Here is a 23,874-nt window from a genome sequence, read left to right as displayed (position 1 = left end):
TCACCAAATTGAGAAAAAAATACCTGAAAATGATGAGAAAAAAATATGACATGGAGGTGAGTTCCAGGATGTCTAGTATACATGAATAGGAATTATAGTAGAGAAAATAAAACAAATTAAGGAGAAGCAATAATCAAAGAAGTAATGAGAAAAAATAGGGATCTGAGTATAGGACAAAATCTGTGAAAGAACTACATATATTTTCTTTAAAAATCTTTGAAGTTCACATCTCTTGTCATGGAAAAAAAGCAAAATCAAAAATATTTATACTTCAGATGAGTTTTTTGAATATAAGAAATCAGGCAGGCGGAGGTGTTGGCGAGTGTAGAGCATGTGAGGCAGAGTGAAAAGCATTTGCAAAGGCACAGAGGTAACGCTTGGTGCAGTCAAGTGACAACAAGTAATTTATTGTCCTTGGAGTTCAGAAAACATGTTTGGGCATGTCAGATGATGCTGGAGACAAAAACAGGATTAATAGAACAAAGGGTGTTATGTGTGATACTAAGAAGATAGGACTGTATCTTGTAAGATTTGGGGGAAATATTTAAGGATTTTACATGACCTGATTTTCATTGTAGAAGAAAATCCTATATTCTTTAATTTTGGAGTGGAGGGAAATCGAATGTAGGGAAATTAGAGGAGAGTCTGTAGTTTGGGCCCTAGGTTGTAAGAGCTGATTTAATAAATAAGTAGAGGGGTATAGATTATAGGGAACAGATTGAAGAGAGACATATTTAATAGAATTTAGTGATTTATGGGATGGAAAGGGTAAGAGAGAAAGAGGAATGTGAGTTTATTTGGTTGACAAGGTGGAGAATAATTTTAATGACTGTATATGTAATGTAGTATGAAGTGTGGATTGGAGATGTTTTCAAATGGGGGAAATTATTATTTCAGTTTTTGACATGTAAGTAGAGAAATGAAATTGGAAGTTCATTTTATACGTTTGTAATCTAAGAGGTAATTCTTGCCAGGAGATATAGCTATATAGGATAATCAACATATGTGAGATAGTAAGATGTAGTAAGGAAGGTGATCGAATATTCGAGGAGACTTAGTAAAGAGAAGTGAAAAAGGAAGCAAACCTAAATTATACTATATTTAAATGGTTTGCAGAAGAAGAGGAAGCAGGAAAACAGACTGAAAAATAAAAACCAAAAAGGTAGAAAATTAGTATGTTACTACAGCCAAGTAAGAGTTAAGTTATAAAGAACAGATTGACATTGCCAAATCAAGCTTGGAGACCAAATATGACAATACCAAATATGACACTGTGTAAGTGACTGTTACTTAGTGATTTAATAGTCAACTGATATTTGAATGCCAGTTATAGACTAGATAGCTTACTTAGTCATAGAGATATAGGATAAAAAAAGAGTTGTTAAACTTGGTGAGTTTATGTTGCAGTGGGAAAGACAGACCAATAATTGCATTATAGCATAACCTTGTCAAATAAAAAAAACAAATCAAGACTTAAGAAGAGAGTTTTTGCAAGAGGATTATTGCAAGGGAGAGAAAGGGGCTATTGCAATAGGCAAAGGGATGCTATTGCAATAGGGAGACTACTCTGATCATTAAGGTCTGCAAACATCTTAAAGGTTAGGAAAAAAAGGGTTTTTCTGATATAGGGGGGAGTAAACAGGGCTAGAAAGAAATGATGTGGCTAAGTAGGATGAAGGGGAGTGGCATGATCTGACAACAGATCAGATAATATTTTACCCTGAGAGTAGTCTATTTCAAGATAGGCTGTTAAGGAAGAGTTGCATGCCGGCTCAGGCTGAGGGTGGGGCAAAGTTCAAGGGACTAGGGGAAGGAGAGAGAATCTTAACCAAAGTTTGGTTAACAAGTGTTTTATTCCGACTGCTCAGTATAGACAAAGCAGTTAAACTGATCATTAATAGGCAAAGAATGTGAATTTAGAAAGTCTGTGTCTGGGCCTTGTCAAGGATGAACAAGAGGGACGTTCGTGGGTACAATGTAAGTAATATGGTGGAAACGTTCTTCTTTGTATAAAACCATTTCCTGAAATAAAGGGATAAGGAGATTTCTTAACCTTCAGTGTTTTCCAGGATCACAGGGCTCAGATAAAATTCAACATTGCCAAGTGTGACAAATAAGTTATTAACACAGGATAATATTGTAGAAGGATGTTAAACTCAGATCAATGTCAAGAAAGGCTTCTTGGAGGAAAGAACTGAGTCTCCAAACGCCTAAGATAGTAAGACAAGTAATTGAGAAAGGCAGTCAAGAAACTGGAATGGCATGCAAAAAGCACTGAGGTTTGATTATCAGGTAGTTTTCAGGAATGCAAGTGGTTGAATATTGCCAGAATGGAAGGTATTATATATAGGGTGAAGGAAGATGAGATTGAGAAGGTAAGAAGGGACCAGATCAAGGATTTTGTGTGCCAAGTCAAGAAATTTGTGATTGATCTTTCAATCATATACCAGCAAAAATGCCATATCATCATATCATATCATTGCATTTTGAAAAGTTCATTCTAGCAATAGTGCATATTTTGATTTGAAGGGAGTAGGGAGTATGGATTATTTCAGATATCAGGACATTTTTAGTAAGTTAGAGAAGTGATAAAGACATGCAATAAAGCAATGGTAGAGAACAGAAGAAAATGTAGAGATCAGTTGTTTAGGATGTTGAATATATTGGATCTAACAATATTTGTATATGAAGAAGTGAAAGAGAAAGTGAGCCTGGGACGGTTCTAGGGTTTCTGGGTTAGGTTCATCTGGGCAATAGCACCATCCACTAAGAGCATGTGAGAAAGCAGGTTAGGGAAGAAGATTCATGTTTGGGCAAGTTGAGTTTACAGGAATATCTTGTTTTATTGCACTTCACTTTACTGTGCTTCACACATAATGCATTTATCACAAATTGAAGGTTTGTGGCAACCCTGCATGGAGCAAGTTTATAAGTGCCATTTTTTTGGACAGCATTTACTCACTTCATGTCTCTGTGTTACATTTTGGTAATTCTCACACTATTTCAAATGTTTTCATTATTATTATGTTTGTTATGAGGATCTGTGATTAGTGATTTTTGATGTTTCTACCATAGAAAGATTACAACTTGCTAAAGGCTCTGATGATGGTTAGCTTTATTAGCAATAAAGTATTTTTTAAATTAAGGCATGTACATTTTTTTAGACAATGCTATTGCACACTTAATAGACTACATTATAGTGTAAACATAATTTTTTATATGAACTGGGAAACCAAAAAATTCATGTGACTTGATGTATTTCAATATTCCTTTTTTTTGTGGTGGTCTGGAACTCAATCTGCAATATCTCCAATGTAAGCCTGTAATTGGATAATCAGTTTGACCATATTGTTCTGTAGCTCCAGAGAGAGTTCTTGCTTAAAGTGAGAAATCTGAGAGACATCAGGACATAGGTGAGTGTTGGAGCTGTGGATTTGGTTGCATCATCTGGACAGTGTGTTCAGATTGAAAAAAGACAAATGGAGAAAATCCGTTCAGTGTGACGTTAAGTAGCATATGGATATGTCTTTAAAAAGTCCAGAAGTAAACATTATTTATAGGAAAACCAAGAGTGTGGTGTATAGAAGCCAAGGGAAGTGCTTCAATGAGAAATGTCCAATGATAATTTTGTAAAAGTATTAGATAGGATGATAGGGATAGAAGTCAGTGGATTGAGATACAGGAAGAGAGAAGGTGGGACAGCAAGTGTGGAATTCTGTTTCAAGGACTCTTAATAAAAGTTAGATACAAAGGATGGAGGGTTGGGATGTGTATGATTATTTGTGTGCGTGCATTTTACAGATCGGTGAGACTACATCATATTTATAGGTGAGGCATAGGGACAGTAGCAGGGAAATAATTGAAAACAGGGAGATTAAACCTAACCATGATGGAGAGCCAATCTTGGACAGGAAGTGAGATACTTCTTGTTTTAAGATTAAGTAGAAGTTGCTTCTATTCAGTATAGATAGATAAGAGTTAAGTGGGAATATAGTTAAATTTGTAGGGAAGGGAGGAGTGTTAGTTGATAGAGTTCAGACTTGATAGTCCTATATTCTCTGTGAGAAGGAAGCAAGATGTTTAGTTAGCGCTAGGGAAAAGGCTTTATTGAGAATAGTACTGAAGGTTTACAGTAGCTCCTGTTGGAAACAGAAGAAAGCCAGGGCCAAGTAAAGGATTTGCTAATTAGCAATGAATGTTTGTAAGTGTAAATCTGAAGTAGTACTAATCTACAAGGCTTTGTGATTTTTTTTTAGCAGCTGATTAAGTGTATATGTAGTAAAGGTATTTTTTTTTAAAACATGATGGGGTTGATAATTTTCAGAGTAGGTACCTTACAAAAAAATGTATTAGGTTTTTAATGCATAATTCTTACATTCAAGACATAACTAGAGTGGCTTTTTCTAACCAGTCAAATGATTAGTAGGATATAAGGAGTCTATGATCCCAAATAAAAAATTATCTTAGAGATAATTTCTTTAAAGGCAATATAGAATATCTTTCCCCAGGAGAATGTGCTGTCTTCCAGTAAAAGTGTGCAACATTCTAGTTAAGATGCCACAAAGTTTTGAACTACTGTAAGTTGTTTTATAAATCCATCATGTATCAGTTTCCTCTGTGATGATCCACAGAATACTTTTAGAGTTTCATTGGATGTCTATTCATGCCATTATCTTTCAGAGATCAATGTGATTATGGGCAAAATTTTATAACTATGATAGCAAATTGTGAGAAGAATCTAGAGTGGAGAAAGTTATTCTCATTGATCTTGCATTTTTTTTGTAGAGAATTAAAATTATTTGGTGCTATTAATTCTTGGTCTTCTGATCTAATAAAAATAGATATGAAAATGTATTTATTATTTAACTGTTATGTGTATAATAAGATACCCGTGAATGTTTTAATAGTTTATACCATCAGACTACCAAGTTAAAATATCTTTTGGAAATACTTTCATGAACTTTAAATATTAAATATATTTTCTTTATACAGGGATCAACCTATGAGGATGAAATTGATAATATCAAATATATTATTTCAAAAATTAATGAAATTCTGGCTCATAACTCGCCAGTTTTGATTGTTCAAAGATGGATACGTGATTTCTTAGGAAAAAGTGAGGTATGTTTTATTTTCTTTGCTATTTGAATATTAAAAGATGATAAAAAGACATTTCTCTAATACATGCTTTTTTGTATTCCCTATCAAAATGGTACTTTATAGACTATTTAAACAATTTTTAGGAACACACCACAGATTCTATAGTAATATAATATTGAGCATAATCAAAATTTGATTCTCTTATTTTTTCTTTTAAATTGACCATATAAATAACTAATCATTAAAGTTTTTATTAATCATTGTCTGAGTAATTCTGACAGTTATTTTAAATTAAACTTAAAAACATTAGTCAAAAATATATATTACATTTCTCTCATGTAATGGGATATAATAGAAATATAAGCCAGGTACAATATAACATGAGAGAAATATAAACCATATATATATATATATATATATATATATATACACATATATGTATATATATGAGGATTTTGCATTCTGTTTGAATATGAAGATAGTTTTGCCAAAACATCTGGTACCACATCAGTCTACATTACCCTTTGATTAATGCTTTTTCCTCTCTCTTTGTTCCTTACATCCCTTTCGGGTAGCTGACATTTTACAAACAGAGGAAAACTTTTCCTGTAAGAATCTCTCAACATTGTACTTGGGGAGATAAGATAGGATACTCTGTCATCAATTTATTTTAGTCGTGACAAACATCAAACATATGAAAAAAGAAATGAACATTCTCCTATAGTTTATTCTCAGATGCTAAATGGGAGAATTCGTAAGATAGAAATAGAACATGGCCCTGAAATATAGGTAGGATTAAATAGATCTGGAGTTGGGAAATAGACATTCCCTGAGAAAGAAAGATTAGGACATTTCACTGAAATGATATTCAACATTCTGTGGTAAGACAGAGAGGATGTTCTTATGTGTTAGCCTGCATGTGCTAAATCATAGATGGCAATAGTCCTGATTAAGAGAGATAGTATGAGAGAAAAAACTGAACATAATATAGTGCCTGCAACTTCTGAGGATGAGGTTCCATGTACTTTTCAAACCAACGTCAAAGTGAGAGAGAGTGGGTTCATCAGTGGGGGAAAAGTAAAGTGATTTGGAATAAAAGATGTGAAAAGAATCAGGCAATTGCTAACAGATACATATTTATTTAAAATATTCTATCTCATATGTTCCATTTAAATTAAGTATGCATTTTCTGTGAAATAAACATCTAATTAAAGGGATTTGTCTTTAGTTTATGCCCCTGGGACTGAGTTTTTCTCTCTTAGAATCAAATTTCCTTTGATATTCCTGTAACATGAGATAAAAACCTTGTACATGGAAACAATATCTGAAAATTCAGCATAGATGAAAAGAATTTGAATGAGCTTTGTGGGGAGAAATGTCAGTAGTAATAATATGTCACAGTGGTTCGATACAGACTGACTTTAATTCTTTTTCTCTTTAAAATGCTGTTCCATTAGGCACATTACTTAACTACTCTGGGCCTGAATTTCCTCATATGTTAAATGGTAGACAGCAGGGATTAATAGCAGTAGTTAGTTCGCTGCTTGCTTATGAGAATTGAGATCATGAATATAAAGCACATAGCATCTGGCAAATGTGGATATTACATTCTTATTAGCTGCTATTTAAAAAAAATTATTATTGTTGTTGTTCTACCTTATGCTCCCTGCATTATATGATTTTGTGGGAAACTTACTCTTTCCTTGGATTTCTTGCTCCTTTCCAATTACATTTACCACAGCATGTGCAGAGCAATCTTTCAAAATTATAAACCTAATCTTATTCACCAACCTAAAAATCCTCCAGTTGCTCTCAATTTGCTTAGGGAAAACTATTGTGATATTTGCCCCTGCAATGTTTATCACATACTTTCATTATCAACACTTACAATACTGTATTGAAGTTGTCTGCATAATTATCTATATCTCCAAATGTACTACATACCCTGTATCTATAGTATATAACAGAATGCTTGACACATGTTAGATGCTCAAAAAATATTTGCTGAATTGATGAATATATTAATAAATAGAGAGACTGTGGAAGCTAGAATCAGAAAAATATTTCTGGATTCATCTGTGGAAAAGCAAAAGCAGAAACAACTGAGAAACATGCAAAGCTGCCCTGAGAGGTGCCTGTGGATTCCTCCAACCTAAAGGCCCAAGTTATTAGTCCTCTCATATGTCTATTTCTAGCCATGAGAAATGTCTCCCTAGGCGCAAATATTTTGTACTCTGCTTGAAATTTGTTCACTTAAACTGGTTGATATTTTATATACAGCCTTGAAGTACTGTCTAAATTTAGAAAATTATTATGATTAATGCTGTTATCTTTTTAAACATCTTTATTGGAGTATAATTGCTTTAAAATGTGTTATATAACAAAATGAATCAGTTATATGTATATGGGGATATATGTATACATGATGCTGTATCTTTTGAAGTGGTATTATTCTAACATAAATGGTATGGTACAAGGGAGGTATACTTTTATTCTTAGAATGAAATATTGGGATCAGATTGGCAGCCTCCTAAACCTAAGTAAGGGTAACTACATTGAGGTCACAAGGAGGATTATTAGTTGGGTCAATGGGATGTAAAAAAGGTAAAAGAATGGAAACAAACATTTATTGAATGTGTGGTGTATGCAAAGTACCATGTTAGGTATTTTAATCCACTTTATATCATTTAATACAGAAGAGCTTTTGAGTTTGTCCTGTATTTTCTATCTTATGGATGAAGAATTAAGAAGTTAAACTTGGTTGAGAGGTTGGGATATGTATCCAATGGCAGACAGCTATGGTGTGTTGGATATTTGTGGTCAGTTATAAAGAGATGAAGCTGTGTATGTTAAATCTACAAGTGTTACATTCTTTTGTTTAACATAGCCCAAATTCTGTGCTCTTTTTACTTTTATTTCTGAAGACCTGGAAACAGCTATTTTCCAAAGAGCCCTAGTATTTTTAGTAGGGAATGGTATTTAGGAACCAAGGTCTGGGCACTAAATGTGTTCATTGCTACTGGAGTGTCATGGTTCTTAGGCTATTTCAGCAGACAGAATAGAAAATGGATTTTTAAAATCATAAATTCATATTTCTAATGCTAATCCAACACAGAAGGTTCTTCACTGACTTCTTCTTTGCACATTACACTTCCCTTCTTCCACCATGTGAATTCTGGTTGCTAACATTATCAGTAATGTTACTCATTAGCTGAATCCTAATAAACACAAAATAGTTTCAGGATTACTATACATAAACTACTATCAACAAGAAACATTTAATAAAGTTAAAACGTGTTAAAGGATTTTTTTGTCTTTAGATTGGAGATATATAGTTAAAATGTTTTTTTAAAAATAATTGTTGAATGGGTACTTAGTATAATCATAGTATATTAGTTCATTATCTAATGATTTTATTTCTTTTTAATTTTTAAAATCTTATTTTCATCTTCCCTTTCTCTTAGGGTATTTTCTGTTCTGTTCATTATAATTATCCTTCTCCTAGGTTAGTATTTATTTATAAAATGAGTTTTAAATGTCTCATTCTGAGTCCTATCATTGCATTTCTAAATTAGTCTAATTCTAGTTTATGTGGTCTTGTATGTCTTTTATAATTTTCTTGATACCTTTTAGTTTATTTTTTAAAATAAGACTTTTATTTTGGAGTAGTTTCAGTTACACAGAAAAATTAAGCAGGAGGTACAGAGATTTCCATTATACTCCCAGCCCTTACCCATGCATAGCCTCCCCCATTATAAACATTCCCTATCAGAATGGTACACTTTTTTAAATTGATGAACTTACACTGACATACCATAATCACCCAAAGTCTATAGTTTACAGTAAACTCTTGGTATTGAACATTCTGTGAGTTTGGACAAATGTACAATGACATATATCCATCATTATGGAATCACATTGTTTAATTTTACTGCCCCCTAAAATCCTCAGTCCTCTGCCTAGTCACCCCTATCCCCCTCTCTAACTCTGTCAACCATTCATCTTTTTATTGTCTCCATAGTTTTGCCTATTCCAGAATGTCATATAGTTGGAATCATACAGTATATACCCTTTTCAGATTGGCTTCTTTCATTTAGTAACATGGATTTAAGATTCCTCTATGTATTTTCATAGCTTGATAAGATAATTTCATTTTAGAGCTGAATAATACTACATCGTCTGGATTTACCAGTTTCTTTATTCATATACCTACTGAAGGGTGTGTTGATTACTTCCACATTTTAGCATTTATGAATAAACCTGCTATTAACATCGATGTGCAGTTTTTTTGTGGACAGTTTTCTGCATCTTTGGATAAACACCAAGGAGCACAATTGCTGGATTGTATGGTAAGATTTTGTTTAGTTTTATAAGAAATTGCCGAACTCTTTTCCAGTGGCTATACTATTTGCATGCCCACCAGCAATGAATGAGAGTTCCTATTGCTCCACATCTTCACTAGCATTTGGTGTTATTGTTCTGGATTTTGGCATGTGTGGTGGTATCTTATTGTTTTAATTTGTATTTCACTGATGATATATAATGTGGAGCATCTTTTCATATGCTTATTTGTCATCTATATATCTTTTTGGTGAGGTGTCTGTTAAGGTATTTGACTCTTTAAAAATGAGTTCTTTGTTTACTTCTTGTTGAGTTTTAAGAGTTCTTTGTATATTTTGAATAACAGTTCTTTTTTAGGTGCCTTTTTCAAAAATTTGCTCCTAGTCTGTGGCTCATATTCTCATTCTCGTAACTTTGTCTTTTGTGGAGCAGAAGTTTTAAAATTTTAATGAAGCCAAGCTTGTCAATTCTTTCTTTCATGGATTATGTCTTTGGTGTTATATCTAAAAAGTCATTGCCATACCCAAGGTCATCTAGGTTTTCTCCTATGTTATCTTCTAGGAGTTTTATAATTTTGCACTTTACATTTATGTAATAGATATATTTTTGAGTTAATTTTCATGAAAGGAGTAAGTTCTGTGTCTAGTTTTTTTGTGTGTTCATTTTCTGCACATGACTATTTTAACATCATTTGTTGAAAAGACTATCTTTGCTCCATTGTATTGCCTTTGTTCCTTCATCAAAGATCAGTTGACTATATTTATTTCTGTCTATTTCTGAGTTCTCTGTTCTGTTCCATTGATATATTCTTTTGCCAGTACCACATTATCTTGATTACTGTAGCTTTATAGTAATCTCGAAGTTGGGTGGTATCTCAGTCCTCTAATTTGTTCTTTTCCTTCAATTGTCTTAACTATTCTGGATTTTGTACCTCTCAATAGAAACTTTAGAATCAGTTTGTCAATACCTACACAATAACATGCTGGTATTCTGATTGGTATTGCATTGAATATATAGATAAGTTGAGAAGAACTGATATCTCATCTATATAAAATCTTCCTATCCATGAACATGGAATATCTCCTATTTATTTAGTTATTTGCTTTTGTTCCTCAGATTTTTTTTTAACATCTTTATTGGAGTATAATTGCTTTACAACTGTGTGTTAGTTTCTGCTTTATAACAAAGTGAATCAGCTGTACATATACATATATGCCCATATAGAAAAGCTTTTAAAAAGTTCTCCTTGTGCCTAAGAAAATAATATATCTTATTGTGGATAGTTACAAAAATACAGAAAGCTACAAAGTTATATTAAAATTTCCCTTACCTCATCATGCAGTGATAACCACTTTTTTTTCATTTTTTTCATTTTTATTTTTTTTAACATCTTTACTGTAGTATAATTGCTTTACAATGGTGTGTTAGTTTCTTTTTTTTTAAACATCTTTATTAGAGTATAATTGCTTTACAATGGTGTGTCAGTTTCTGCTTTATAACAAAGTGAATCAGTTATACATATACATATGTCCCCATATCTCTTCCCTCTTGCATCTCTCTCCCTCCCACCCTCCATATCCCACCCCTCTAGGTGGTCACAAAGCACCAAGCTGATCTCCCTGTGCTATGCAGATGCTTCCCACTAGCTATCTGTTTCGGTAGTGTATATATGTCCATGCCACTCTCTTACTTTGTCTCAGCTTACTCTTCCACCCTCCTCATATCCTCAAGTCCATTCTCTACTAGGTCTGCATCTTTATTCTCATCTTGCCCCTAGGTTCTTCTACGTTCTTTTTTTTTTTCTTTTTAGATTCCATATATATGTGTTAGCATACGGTATTTGTTTTTATCTTTCTGACTTACTCCACTCTGTATGACAGTCTCTAGGTCCATCCACCTCACGACAAATAACTCAGTTTTGTTCCTTTTATGGCTGAGTAATATTCCATTGTATATATGTGCCACATCTTCTCTATCCTTTCATCTGATGATGGACACTTAGGTTGTTTCCATCTCCTGGCTATTGTAAATAGGGCTGCAATGAACATTGTGGTACATGACTCTTTTTCAGTTATGGTTTTCTCAGGGTATATGCTCAGTAGTGGAATTGCTGGGTTGTATGGTAGTTCTATTTGTAGTTTTTTAAGGAACCTCCATACTGTTCTCATAGTGGCTGTATCAATTTACATTCCCACCAACAGTGCAAGAGGGTTCCCTTTTCTCCACACCCTCTCCAGCATTTATTGTTTGTAGATTTTTTGATGATGACCATTCTGACTGCTGTGAGATGACATCTCATTATAGTTTTGATTTGCATTTCTCTAATGATTAATGATGTTGAGCATTCTTTCATGTGTCTGTTGGCAATCTGTATATCTTCTTTGGAGAAATGTCTATTTAGGTCTTCTGCCCATTTTTGGATTGGGTTGTTTGTTTTTTTTTTGATACTGAGCTGCATGAGCTGCTTGTAAATTTTGGAGATTCATCCTTTGTAAGTTGCTTCATTTCCAACTATTTTCTCCCATGCTGTGGGTTGTCTTTTCATCTTGTTTCCTTTGCTGTGCAAAAGCTTTTAAATTTCATTAGGTCCCTTTTGTTTATTTTTGTTTTTACTTCCATTTCTCTAGGAGGTGGGTCAAAAAGGATCTTACTGTGATTTATGTCATGGAGTGTTGTGCCTATGATTTGCTCTAAGGGTTTTATACTGTCTGGCCTTACATTTAGGTCTTTAATCCATTTTGAGTTTATTTTTGTGTACGGTGTTAGGGAGTGTTCTAATTTCATTCTTTTACATGTAGCTGTCCAGTTTTCCCAGCACCACTTATTGAAGAGGCTGTCTTTTCTCCACTGTATATTCTTGCCTCCTTTATCAGAGATAAAGTGACCATACGTGCGTGGGTTTATCTCTGGACTTTCTGTCCTGTTCCATTGATCTATATTTCTGTTTTTGTGCCAGTATCATACTGTCTTGATTACTGTAGCTTTGTAGTATAGTCTGAAATCAGGGAGCCTGATTCCTCCAGCTCCATTTGTCTTCTCAAGATTGCTTTGGCTATATGGGGTCTTTTGTGTTTCCATACAAATGGTGAAATTTTTTGTTCTAGTTCTGTGAAAAATGCCATTGGTAATTTGATAGGGATTGCATTGAATATGTAGATTGCTTTGGGTAGTATAGTCATTTTCACAATGTTGATTCTTCCAAACCAGGAACATGGTATATCTCTCCATCTATTTGTATCATCTTTAATTTCTTTCATCAGTGTCATAATTTTCTGCATACAGGTCTTTTGTCTCCTTAGATAGATTTATTCCTGTGTATTTTATTCTCTTTGTTGCAGTGGTAAATGGGAGTGTTTCCTTAACTTCTCTTTCAGATTTTTCATCATTTGTGTATAGGAATGCAAAAGATTTCTGTGCATTAATTTTGTATCCTGCTACTTTACCAAATTCATTGATTAGCTCTAGTAGTTTTCTGGTAGCATCTTTAGGATTCTCTATGTAGAGTATCATGTCATCGGCAAACAGTGGCAGCTTTACTTCTTCTTTTCCAATTTGGATTCCCTTTATTTCTTTTTCTTCTCTGATTGCTGTGGCTAAAACTTCCAAAACTATGTTAAATAATAGTCATGAGAGTGAGCAACCTTATCTTGTTCCTGATCTTAGTGGGAATGGTTTCAGTTTTTCACCATTGAGGATGATGTTGGCTGTGGGTTTCTCATATATGGCTTTTATTATGTTGAGGTAAGTTCCCTCTATGCCTACTTTCTGGAGGGTTTTTATTATAAATTGGTGTTGAATTTTGTCAAAAGCTTTTTCTACATCTATTGAGATGATCATATGGTTTTTATTCTTCAATTTGTTAATATGGTGTACCACATTGACTGTTCGTGTATATTGAAGAATCCTTGCATTCCTGGGATAAACCCCACCTGATCATGGTGTATGATCCTTTTAAGGTGCTGTTGGATTCTGTTTGCTAGTATTTTGTTGAGGATTTTTGCATCTATGTTCATCAGTGATATTGGCCTGTAGTTTTCTTTCTTTTTGACATCTTTGTCTGGTTTTTGTATCAGGGTTATAGTGGCCTTGTAGAGTGAGTTTGGGAGTGTTCCTCCCTCTGCTGTCTTTTAGAGGGGTTTGAGAACAATAGGTATTAGCTCTTCTCTAAATATTTGATAGAATTCACATGTGAAGCCATCTGGTCCTGGGCTTTTGTTTGTTGGAAGATTTTTAATCACAGTTTCAATTTCAGTGCTTGTGATTGGTCTGTTTATATTTTCTATTTCTTCCTGGTTCAGTCTCAGAAGGTTGTGCATTTCTAAGAATTTTTACATTTCTTCCAGGTTTTCCACTTTATTGGCATAGAATTGCTTGTCGTAATCTCTCATGATCCTTTGCATTTCTGCAGTGTCAGTTGTTACTTCTCCTTTTTCATTTCTAATTCTGTTGATTTGAGTCTTCTCCCTTTTTTTCTTGTTGGGTCTGGCTAATGGTTTATCCATTTTGTTTATCTTCTCAAAGAACCATCTTTTAGTTTTATTGATCTTTGCTGTCATTTCCTTCATTTCTTTTTCATTTATTTCTGATCTGATCTTTATGATTTCTTTCCTTCTGCTACCTTTGGGGTTGTTTTGTTCTTTTTCTCTAATTCCTTTAGGTGTAGGGTTAGGTTGTTTATTTGAGATGTTTCTTGTTTCTTAAGGTAGGATTGTATTACTATAAACTTCCCTCTTAGAACTGCTTTTGCTGCATCCCATAGGTTTTGGGTTATCATGTTTTCATGTCATTTGTTTCTAAGTATTTTTTGATTTTGTCTTGGATTTCCTCAGTGATCTCTTGGTTATTAAGTAGTGTATTGTTTTACCTCCATATATTTATATTTTTTACATATTTTTTTCCTGTAATTGATATCTAGTCTCATACCATTGTGCTCAGAAAAGATACTTGATATGATTTCAATTTTCTTAAATTTACCAAGACTTGATTTGTGACGCAAGATATCATGTATCCTGGAGAATGTTCCATGAGCATTTGAGAAGAAAGTGTATTCTGTTGTTTTTGGGTGGAATGTCCTATTAATATCAGTTAAGTCCATCTTGTTTAATGTATCATTTAAAGCTTGTGTTTCCTTATTTATTTTCATTTTGGATGATCTGTCCATTGGTGAAAGTGGGGTGTTAAAGTCCCCTACTATGATTGTGTTACTGTTTCTTTCCCCTTTTATGGCTGTTAGCATTTGCCTTATTGATTGAGGTGCTCTTTTGTTGGGTGCATAAATATTTACCATTGTTACGTCTTTTTCTTGGATTGATTCCTTGATCATTCTGTAGTGTCCTTCTTTGTCTCTTGTAATATTCTTTTTTTAATGTCTATTTTGTGTGATATGAGAATTGCTACTCCAGCTTTCTTTTGATTTCCAATTTCATGGAATATCTTTTTCCATCCCCTCACTTTCAGTCTGTATGTGTCCCTAGGTCTGAAGTGGCTGTCTTGTAGACAGCATATATATGGGTCTTATGTTTGTATCTATTCAGCCAGTCTGTGTCTTTTGGTTGGAGCATTTACTCCATTTACATTTATGGTAATTATTCATATGTATGTTCCTATTACCATTTTCTTAATTGTTTTGGGTTTGTTATTGCAGGTCTTTTCTTTCTGTTGTGTTTCCTGCCTAGAGAAGTTCCTTTAGCATTTGTTGTAAAGCTGGTTTAGTGGTACTGAATTCTCTTAGCTTTTGCTTGTCTGTAAAGGTTTTGATTTCTCTGTCGAATCTGAATGAGATCCTAGCTGGGTAGAGTAATCTTGGTTGTAGGTTTTTCTCTTTCATCATTTTAAATATGTTCTGCCAGTCCCTTCTGTCTTGCAGAGTTGCTGCTGAAATATCAGCTGTTAACTTTATGGTGATCCCCTTGTATGTTATTTGTTGTTTTTCCCTTGCTGCTTTTAATATGTTTTTCTTTGTATTTCATTTTTGATAGTTTGGTTAATCTGTGTCTTGGCATGTTTCTTCTTGGGTTTATCCTGTATGGGACTCTCTGCCCTTCCTGGACTTGATTAACTATTTCCTTTCCCTTATTCAGGAAGTTTTCAACTATAATCTCTTCAGATAGTTTTTCAGTCCCTTTCTTTTTCTCTTCTTCTCCTGGGACCCCTATAATTCGAATGTTGATGTGTTTAATGTTGTCCCAGAGTTCTCTGAGACTGTCCTCCATTCTTTACATTGTGTTTTATTTATTCCCCTCTGCGGTAGTTAGTTCCACTATTTTATCTTCCTGGTCACTTATCCATTCTTCTGTTTCAGTTATTCTGCTATTGATTCCTTCTAGAGATTTTAAAATTTCATTTATTGTGTTGTTTATCATTGTTTGTTTGCTCTTTCGTTCTTCTAGGTCCCTGTTAAATGTTTTTTTTTGTATTTTCTCCATTCTATTTCCAAGATTTTGGATCATCTTTACTATCATTATTCTGAATTCTTCTTTACGTAGACTGACTATTTCCTCTTCATTTGTTTTGTCTGGTGGGTTTTTTCCTTGGTCCTGTATCTGCTGTGTGTTTCTTGTGTTCTCATTTTGCTTAACTTCATGTGCTTGGGGTCTCCTTTTTGCAGGCTGCAAGTTCGTAGTTCCCATTGTTTTTGGTGTCTGTCCCTAGTGGCTAAGGTTGTTTCAGTGGGTTGTGTAGGCTTCCTGGTGGAGGGCACTAGTGCCTGTGTTCTGGTGGATAAGGCTGGATCTTGTCTTTCTTTTGGGCAGTTCCACGGCCGGTGGTGTGTTTTGGGGTGTCTGTGACCTTATTATGATTTAAGGCAGACTTTCTGCTAGTGGGTGGGTTTTTGTTCCCATCCTCATAATTGTTTGGCATAGGTGTTCAGCACTGTAGCTTGCTGGTCATTGAGTGGAGCTGGGTCTTGGCGTTGAGATGGAGATCTCCTGGAGATTTTTGCTGTTTGATATTACGTGGAGCTGTGAAGTTTCCAGTGAACCAATGTCCTGAACTCAGCTCTCCCACCTCAGAAGCACAGGCCTGACAGCCGGCCAGAGCACCACAACCCTGTCAGCCACATTGAAAAAGTGAAAAAGGAAAAAAAAAAAAAAAATCTATATATATATATATATATATATATATATATGTATATATATATCGTTGCTCCCAAAGTCCACTGCCTCAATTTAGTATGATTTGTTGTCTATTCAGGTATTCCACAGATGCAGGGTACATCAAGTTGATTATGGAGATTTAATCCACTGCTCCTGAGGCTGCTGGGAGAGATTTCCCTTTCTCTTCTTTGTTCGCACATCTCCTGGAGCTCAGGTTTGGATCTGGCCCCACCTCTGTGTGTAGATTTCCTGAGGGTATCTGTTCCTGCTCAGACTGGATAGGGTTAAAGGAGCAGCTGATTATGGGGCTCTGGCTCACTCAGGCTTGGGGTGGGGTACAGAATGTGGGGCGAGCCTGTGTTAAGAGAGGCCAGCGTAACATTGCAATGGCCTGTATTGCTCCGTGTGTTCTCCCGGGGAAGTTGTCCCTGGATCATGGGACCCTGGCAGTGGTGGGCTTCACAGGCTCCAAGGAGGGGAGATGTTGATAATGACCTGTGCTTGCACACAGGCTTCTTGTTGGCTGCAGCAGCAGCCTTGGCATCTCATGCTCGCCTCTGAGGTCCAAGCTGATAGCCACAGCTCATGCTCATCTCTGGAGCTCGTTTAGGTGGTGCTCCGTATCCCCTCCCCTTGTGCACCTCGAAACATAGAGGCAAGAAAAAGTCTGTTTCTTCTTCAGCAGTTCCATATTTTCCTGGACTCCCTCCTGGCTAGCTGTGGCACACTAGCCCCCTTCAGGCTGTGTTCTCACAGGCAACCCCAGTCCTCTCCCTCGGATCCAACCTCCGAAGCTGAAGCCTGAGCCTCAGCTCCCAGCCCCCACCCACCCCAGCGGGTGAGCAGAAAAGCTTCTCAGGCTGGTGAGTGCTGGTCGGCACTGATCCTCTGTGTGGGAATCTCTTTGCTTTGCCCTCTGCACCCCTGTTGCTGTGCTCTCCACTGTGGCTCCGAAGCTTCCCCCCTGCCACCCACTGTCTCTGCCAGTGAAGGGGCCTCCTAGTGTGTGGAAACTTTTCCTCCTTCCCAGCTCCCTCCCAGAGGGGCAGATCCCATCCCTATTCTTTTGTCTCTTTTTCCTTTTTTCTTTTGCCCTACCCAGTTACATGGGGAGTTTCTTGGCTTTTGAGAGGTCTGAGCTCTTCTGCCAGTGTTGAGTAGGTGTTATAGGAGTTGTTCCACATGTAGATGTATTTCTGATGTATTTGTGGGGAGGAAGGTGATCTCCATGCCTTACTCTTCCACCATCTTGAAGGTTTCCTCTTTCTACATCATATTTTATATCTTTTTGTTTTTTGTATCCCTTAACTCCTTATTGTAGATATAGATAAATTTACTACTTTTCTCTTTTAACCTTCCTACTAGCTTTATAAGTGCTTGGTTCACTACCTTTATTGCATGTTTCCCTTGAACAATAACATTTTTCCTTTCATAATTTTCATATTTCTAGACCTGGTCTTTTCTTTTCTGCTTAGAAAAGATCTTTTAACATTTCTTTTAAAAGTGGTTTGGTGGGCTTCCCTGGTGGCGCAGTGGTTGGGAGTCCGCCTGCCGATGCGGGGGACGCGGGTTCATGCCCCGGTCTGGGAGGATCCCGCGTGCCACGGAGCGGCTGGGCCTGTGGGCCGTGGCTGCTGGGTCTGCGCGTCCAGAGCCTGTGCTCCGCAGTGGGGGAGGCCGCAGCAGTGAGAGGCCCATGTGCAGCAAAAAAAAAAAAAAAAAAAAAAAAAAAAGTGGTTTGGTGATATTGAATTTTTTTAGCTTTTGCTTGTCTACAAAAACTTTTTATTTTTTCTTAAAATCTGAATAAAGTCTTGACAGGTAGAGTATTCTTGGTTGTAGGCGTTTTCCTTTTGTCACTTTGAATATATTGTGCTACCCTCTTCTGCCCTTCAAAGTTTTTGACGAAAAGTCAGCTGATAGCTTAATGGGAGTTCCCTTTTACTTCACTAGTTGCTTTTCTCTTGCTGCTTTTAGGATTATCTCTCTGTCTTTAATTTTAGCAATTTTAACTATAATGTGTCTTGTTGTGGACCTCCTTGGATTCATCTTATTTGGGACTCTGTGTGCTTCCTGGACCTTGCTGTCTGTTTTCTTTCCCAAGTTAAGGAAGTTTTCAACAATTATTTTTTTCAAATAAGTTCTCTGCCCTTTTCTCTATCTCTTCGCCTTCTGGGACCCTTATAATGTAAAAGTTATTATGCTTTATTTTTCCCAGAGTTCTCTTAACTATCCTCAGTTTTTAAACTTCTTTTTTTCCCTTATTTTCTGTTTAGCTTGTGTGATTTCCACTACTCTGTCTTTCAGTTTGCTGATCTTTTCTTCTGTGTCACTTAATCTACTGTTGATTTCTTCTAGTGTATTTTTACTTTTAGTTTTTTTATTCTCCAGGTAAGTTTGGCTCTTTATGTTTTCCAACTCCTCATTAAAATTCTCACCGTGTTCATCCATTATTTTCTTGAGTTTTTTGAGCATCGTTATGATCATTACCTTGAACTCCTCAAGGTAGATTGCTTATTTCCACTTCATTTTGTTCTTTTTCTGAGGTTCTGCCTTGTTCCTTTGTTTGGAACATATTCTTTTGTCTCCTCATTTTGCCTAATTCTCTGTGTTTATTTCTATTTATTAGGTTGATTATATTTCCCAGTCTTGGAGAAGTGGCCTTATGTGGGAGATATCCTATGGGGCCCAGCAGCATACTCTCCTCTGGTCACCAGAGCTATATGCTCTAGGGGATGTCCCCTATGTGGGTTGCATGGGCCCTTCTAATGTGGTGGGGCTGACTACTATAGGTGTGCTGGCAGTTGGGGCTGGCACCCATAATAATAGGCTAGAGGGAGGACTTCATAATGGCTCTTGCCAGCGTTAATATCCTTGGTGTAGAATGACCTCCCCAAAATGGCTACCTTCAGAGTCTTTGTGCCCATGAGGAATCCCAGCTGCCTCCTGCCTCTCTGGGAGAATCTCCAAGGTCAGTTAGTGGGTCTGACCAAGCTCTTTTCAAATTACTGCATTTGCACTGGCACTGAGAGCAATGTGAAATTTTGTACACACTACTTAAGAGCAGAGTCTCTGTTTCCTACAGCCTTCAAGCTCTCCCATATGCAAGCCCCACTGGCCTTCAAAGCCAGACATTCTGGGGAATCATCTTTCCAGTGCAGGACCCATGGGCTAGGGAGTCCAATGTAGAGCTTGGACCCCTAGCTCCTTGGGGACAACCTCTGAAGTTGTTATTATCTTCCTATTTGTCAGTTACCTACTGGGATTGGGGGTCTTGATTATATCACAGCTCTGCCCCTCCTACCCATCTCATTATGGTTGCTTCTTTATATCTTTAGTTGTAGAAAATCTTTTCTGCTAGTCTTTAGGTTGTTGTTATAGATAATTGCTCTATCAATAGTTGTAATTTTGGTGTGCCTGTGGGAAGAGGTGAGCTTAGGATCTTCCTACTCCATCTTGGCAACACTGCAACCTCTGTTTTTAAATTTGTGCATTTAGACTATTAACTTTATAGTGATAATTGGTACAGTTTGATTAATATCTGTCATATCCATTACTGTTTTTTATTTGTTGCCATTGTTTTCCTATTTTACATTCCACTTTTTTCTTCCTTTTGTGGTTTTAAGTGAGCATTTTATATGATTCCATTTTCTCTCCTTTCTTCGCATATTGATTACCACTTTTTAGTGTTTTCCCTAGAGATTGCAATATACATATATAGCTAATCCAAGCCCAGTTTCAAACACTATACCATTTTACAGGTAGTATTAGTATCATATAATAATAAAACAATCCTAATTCCCCCTTCCTGTCCGTTGTATCACTGACTTCAGTTATTTCACTGATACATACATTAGCATATATATGTATGTATGTTGTATGTAGATGTGTATATATTATATATATACATAATTGAATATATTGATGCTATTGTTTTGTACAAACTGTTATCTCTTAAGTATAAGAAAATAAAAGATTTTATTTTAACTTCACTTATTTCTTCTTTGATTCTCCTCCTTATTCTTTGTAAGTGCAAGATAATGACTTATTTTTTTTCTCTCTAAAGAACTTCTTTTAACATTTCTTATAAAGCAGTACTGGCAAAAAAATTCCCTAGGTTTTTGTCTTTATTTCTTTTTCACTTTGAAAGATAATTTCATAGGGAATAGAATTGTAGGTTAGAGGATTTTTCTCTCAATACTTTAAATATGTCACCCCATTTTCTTCTTGCATGATGTCTGTGGAGAAGTCATATATACTTCTTATCTTTATTCCTCTATAGGTAAGATTTTTCTCCCTCTGACTTCTTTCTGATATGCTTTAGTTTGAAAATGATGTAAAGTTTTTGGCATTTTTCCTGCTTTGTAACCTCTGATCTTCCTGGATCTGTTGTTTGTTGTCTGGCTTTAATATGGAGAAATTCTCCATCATTATAGTTTCAAATATTTCTTCTTTTCATTTATCTCTTCTCCTTCTGGTATTTCCATCACAGGTATGTTGCACCTTTATAGTTCCACAGCCCTTGCATATCCTATCCTGCTTTTTTTGTCTTTGTTCTTTTTGCTTTTTTGTTTTCAAGTATTCTACTGATGTTCTTTCCTTAGCCATATCCAATCTAGTAATAAGTCCATTGTAGACATATTCATTTCTGTTGCAGTGTTTTGATCTCTAGCATTTCTTTTTGATTCTATCTTAGTTTTTTTCTCTCTCTGCTTACATTGCCCATCTATTCTTGTAAGCTGTGTGGTTAATCCATTAGAGCCTTTAGCATATTATTCATAATTGTTTTAAAAGTTCTGGTCTGATAATTCCAACTTCCCTGCCATGTGTTTCTGATCGTTGTTCAGTTTCTTTAAATTGTGCTTTTTTTCCCCTTTTCGTATGTCTTGTCATTTTTTTTTTTTTTTTCTGATAGCTCGACATTATGTACCAGGTAAAAGGAACTGTTGAAAATAGGTCTTGGTTATTGATGCTGAGGTGTGGGGAGGGGTAGCATTCTATACTCCTATGATTAAGTCTTAGACTTTTAGTGAGTCTGTGCATGTGAACTATAAACTGACAAGAGCTTCTCATTTCTTTTCTCCCCCCTTTGGTGTGACTAGATTGCTAGAGTGAGCTGGAGTTTAGTACAGCTGACCCTTGAACAACATGGGTTTGAACTGCATGGGTCCACTTATGCACAGATTTCTTTCGGCAAATGGTGTGACTGGATTGCTAGAGTGAGCTGGAGTTTAGTACAGCTGACCCTTGAACAACATGGATTTGAACTGCATGGGTCCACTTATGCACAGATTTCTTTCAGCAAATACAGACTACAGTACTACATGATCTAATGTTGGTTGAATCTGTAGATGTGGAACTGTGGATATGGAGGGTTGACTTTATAAAGTTATATGTGGATTTTTGACTGTGTGAGAGGTTGATGCTTCTAACCCCCATGTTGCTCAAGGTTCAACTCTATTTCCTTTCTCTCATGTGGAAGCCTTGGGCCAGTTGCAGTTGGGTTTTCCCTTCTCCCAGGTCAGTTAGGCTCTGATAATACCCCAACAGGTTAGGCTGTAGTTAATTACATTCACCTGAGGGCAGGCCTTGTTTAAAAAGAACAGAGTGCTCTGATATTTTTCAAATTGTTTCATTTTCCCCTCCCACTTTTGGAAGCACAAGGAGATTTTTCTCTGATGTTTACTGTGGAAATCTGGTCGAGCTCCTGGAGGTAAATCTCACAGTACTGTGGTAGTCTCCTTATGACTGAGTACCCCTGGAGTTTTAAACTCTCAGTGTTGTCCACACTGAGCCTCCAGCAATTTGTCACTGACAGTTCAGATTTTCCTACCTCGGCACTGGTTTTGGTGGCAGTTTCCTCTTATGAGTGTTTGCTCAGGTAATCTGTGATGATTTATATTCACCTATCTCTCAAATCTTGAAGGCAACAGTGTGCCCTGTGTTCTCCTCTGTCTTAGAGATCCAAGAAAAGTCATTGGCTTTTCAGTCTATTCAGCTTTTTAGTTGTTGTTAGGACAGAATGACAGTTTCCAAGCTCCTAATATGCAGAACTGGACTTAAATTTATTTTGAAATAATAGGTTATAGTTTTATCTTTCTTGCAGGCTTCACTGTCTGGCTTGCTTTTATTGTCTATAGTGATGTTACTTTGCTTCTTGTTGTCTTTTTGCTTTATAATAACTCTATAATAAATCTTTATGGCTTTAGATAGTGATCCTATTGTATTGCCCATTTTATGAGAAATCAGTTTTTAATCAACTTTAAGAAGCTATCTTCAGGTTCTAAAGTTCTTTATTCTGTTCTTGTTTGTTTGTTTTGTGTGTGTGTGTGTGTGTGTGTGTGTGTGTGTGTTTAGTTTCCGAAAGTATCATGGCTTACTTTCTGAATTCTCTTTCTCTGGTCCCCAGCACTCCCTTTTTAATGCAGACTTTTTTTTTCCTCTCTATTTTTCTCCATTGTTTCTGTGTTGCTCAATTTTGATTCTATCTTCAGGAGTTTCTTCTCAGTTTTGGGCTTTGACCTAGAGAAAAGCACTGGCTAGTTAGTTTTGTGGGTTTGTAGGCCCAGAATACTCTAGGACCTTCAGATCTTACCACTGAACCCTTGTATTCACACACTATTGGAATATGCAAAACCCCACTAGGATTTAGCTTCTGTTGTTTTTAAAAAAAATTTTCTTGAAGTATAGTTGATTTTGGCCATCATCAAAAAAATCTACAAACAATAAATGCTGGAGAGGGTGTGGAGAAAAGGAAACCCTCATACACTGTTGGTGGGAATGTAAATTGGTACAGCAACTATGGAGAAAAATATGGAGGTTCCTTAAAAAACTAAAAATAGCTCTGTTCTTAAATTGTCTCTCCAAGCTTTCCAGGGAGTGTCTTTAGATTTTTTGTTTTATTTCTATCCATCACATGCATTGCTTTCCTTTGTTTCCTACTGCATAATTGCTAATATCACAGTGGTCTGATGGATGTCAGTGGTTTTTCCATATTCCTATAAATTTTGGATTTCCTGGGGATATCTTCTCACATAATGTTGGTATAGGTAATGAAAAATTTTTGCTATCTAGTTGTTATATCTGTTTTTACATGAGAATATGGGTAGATTTAAAAACTATGTGACTGCCATGATTATTATTTCAGAGTGCCCTTATAAAACATGAAGCTGGTTGACCAGCATCATTTACCAGGTATTTCTAATAAGCTAAATTTCTGTGACTTCCAAATTTTAGATGATATGTATTAGCTGGATTTAGTTCCTAAAAATATAAGAGGGTTGCGGAAATCAAACATCCTACAATTACAAGAAAGAATGGTTAGAGGTACTTGGAT

The 23,874-nt window shown here is 35.8% G+C and overlaps 1 protein-coding gene across 1 annotated transcript in view; it reads left to right on the top strand.

Annotated features, from left to right (window-relative positions):
* Nucleotides 1–2,330: 2,330 nt before the first annotated feature.
* Nucleotides 2,331–23,874, top strand: part of LRRIQ3 (leucine rich repeats and IQ motif containing 3) — a gene marked incomplete at both ends in the record, with an annotated part of 151,486 nt that continues 129,942 nt past the window's right edge. Inside the window, 5 exon segments of the mRNA XM_079721106.1 lie at nt 2,331–2,375; nt 4,993–5,121; nt 19,422–19,509; nt 21,454–21,471; nt 22,317–22,419. Coding sequence (XP_079577232.1) covers nt 2,331–2,375; nt 4,993–5,121; nt 19,422–19,509; nt 21,454–21,471; nt 22,317–22,419 — 383 coding nt within the window.

This window comes from Hyperoodon ampullatus (assembly GCF_949752795.1).
Source record: "Hyperoodon ampullatus genome assembly, chromosome: 2".
NCBI classification, from domain to species: Eukaryota; Metazoa; Chordata; class Mammalia; order Artiodactyla; family Ziphiidae; genus Hyperoodon; species Hyperoodon ampullatus.
This window is presented reverse-complemented; position numbering and strand designations above follow the sequence as displayed.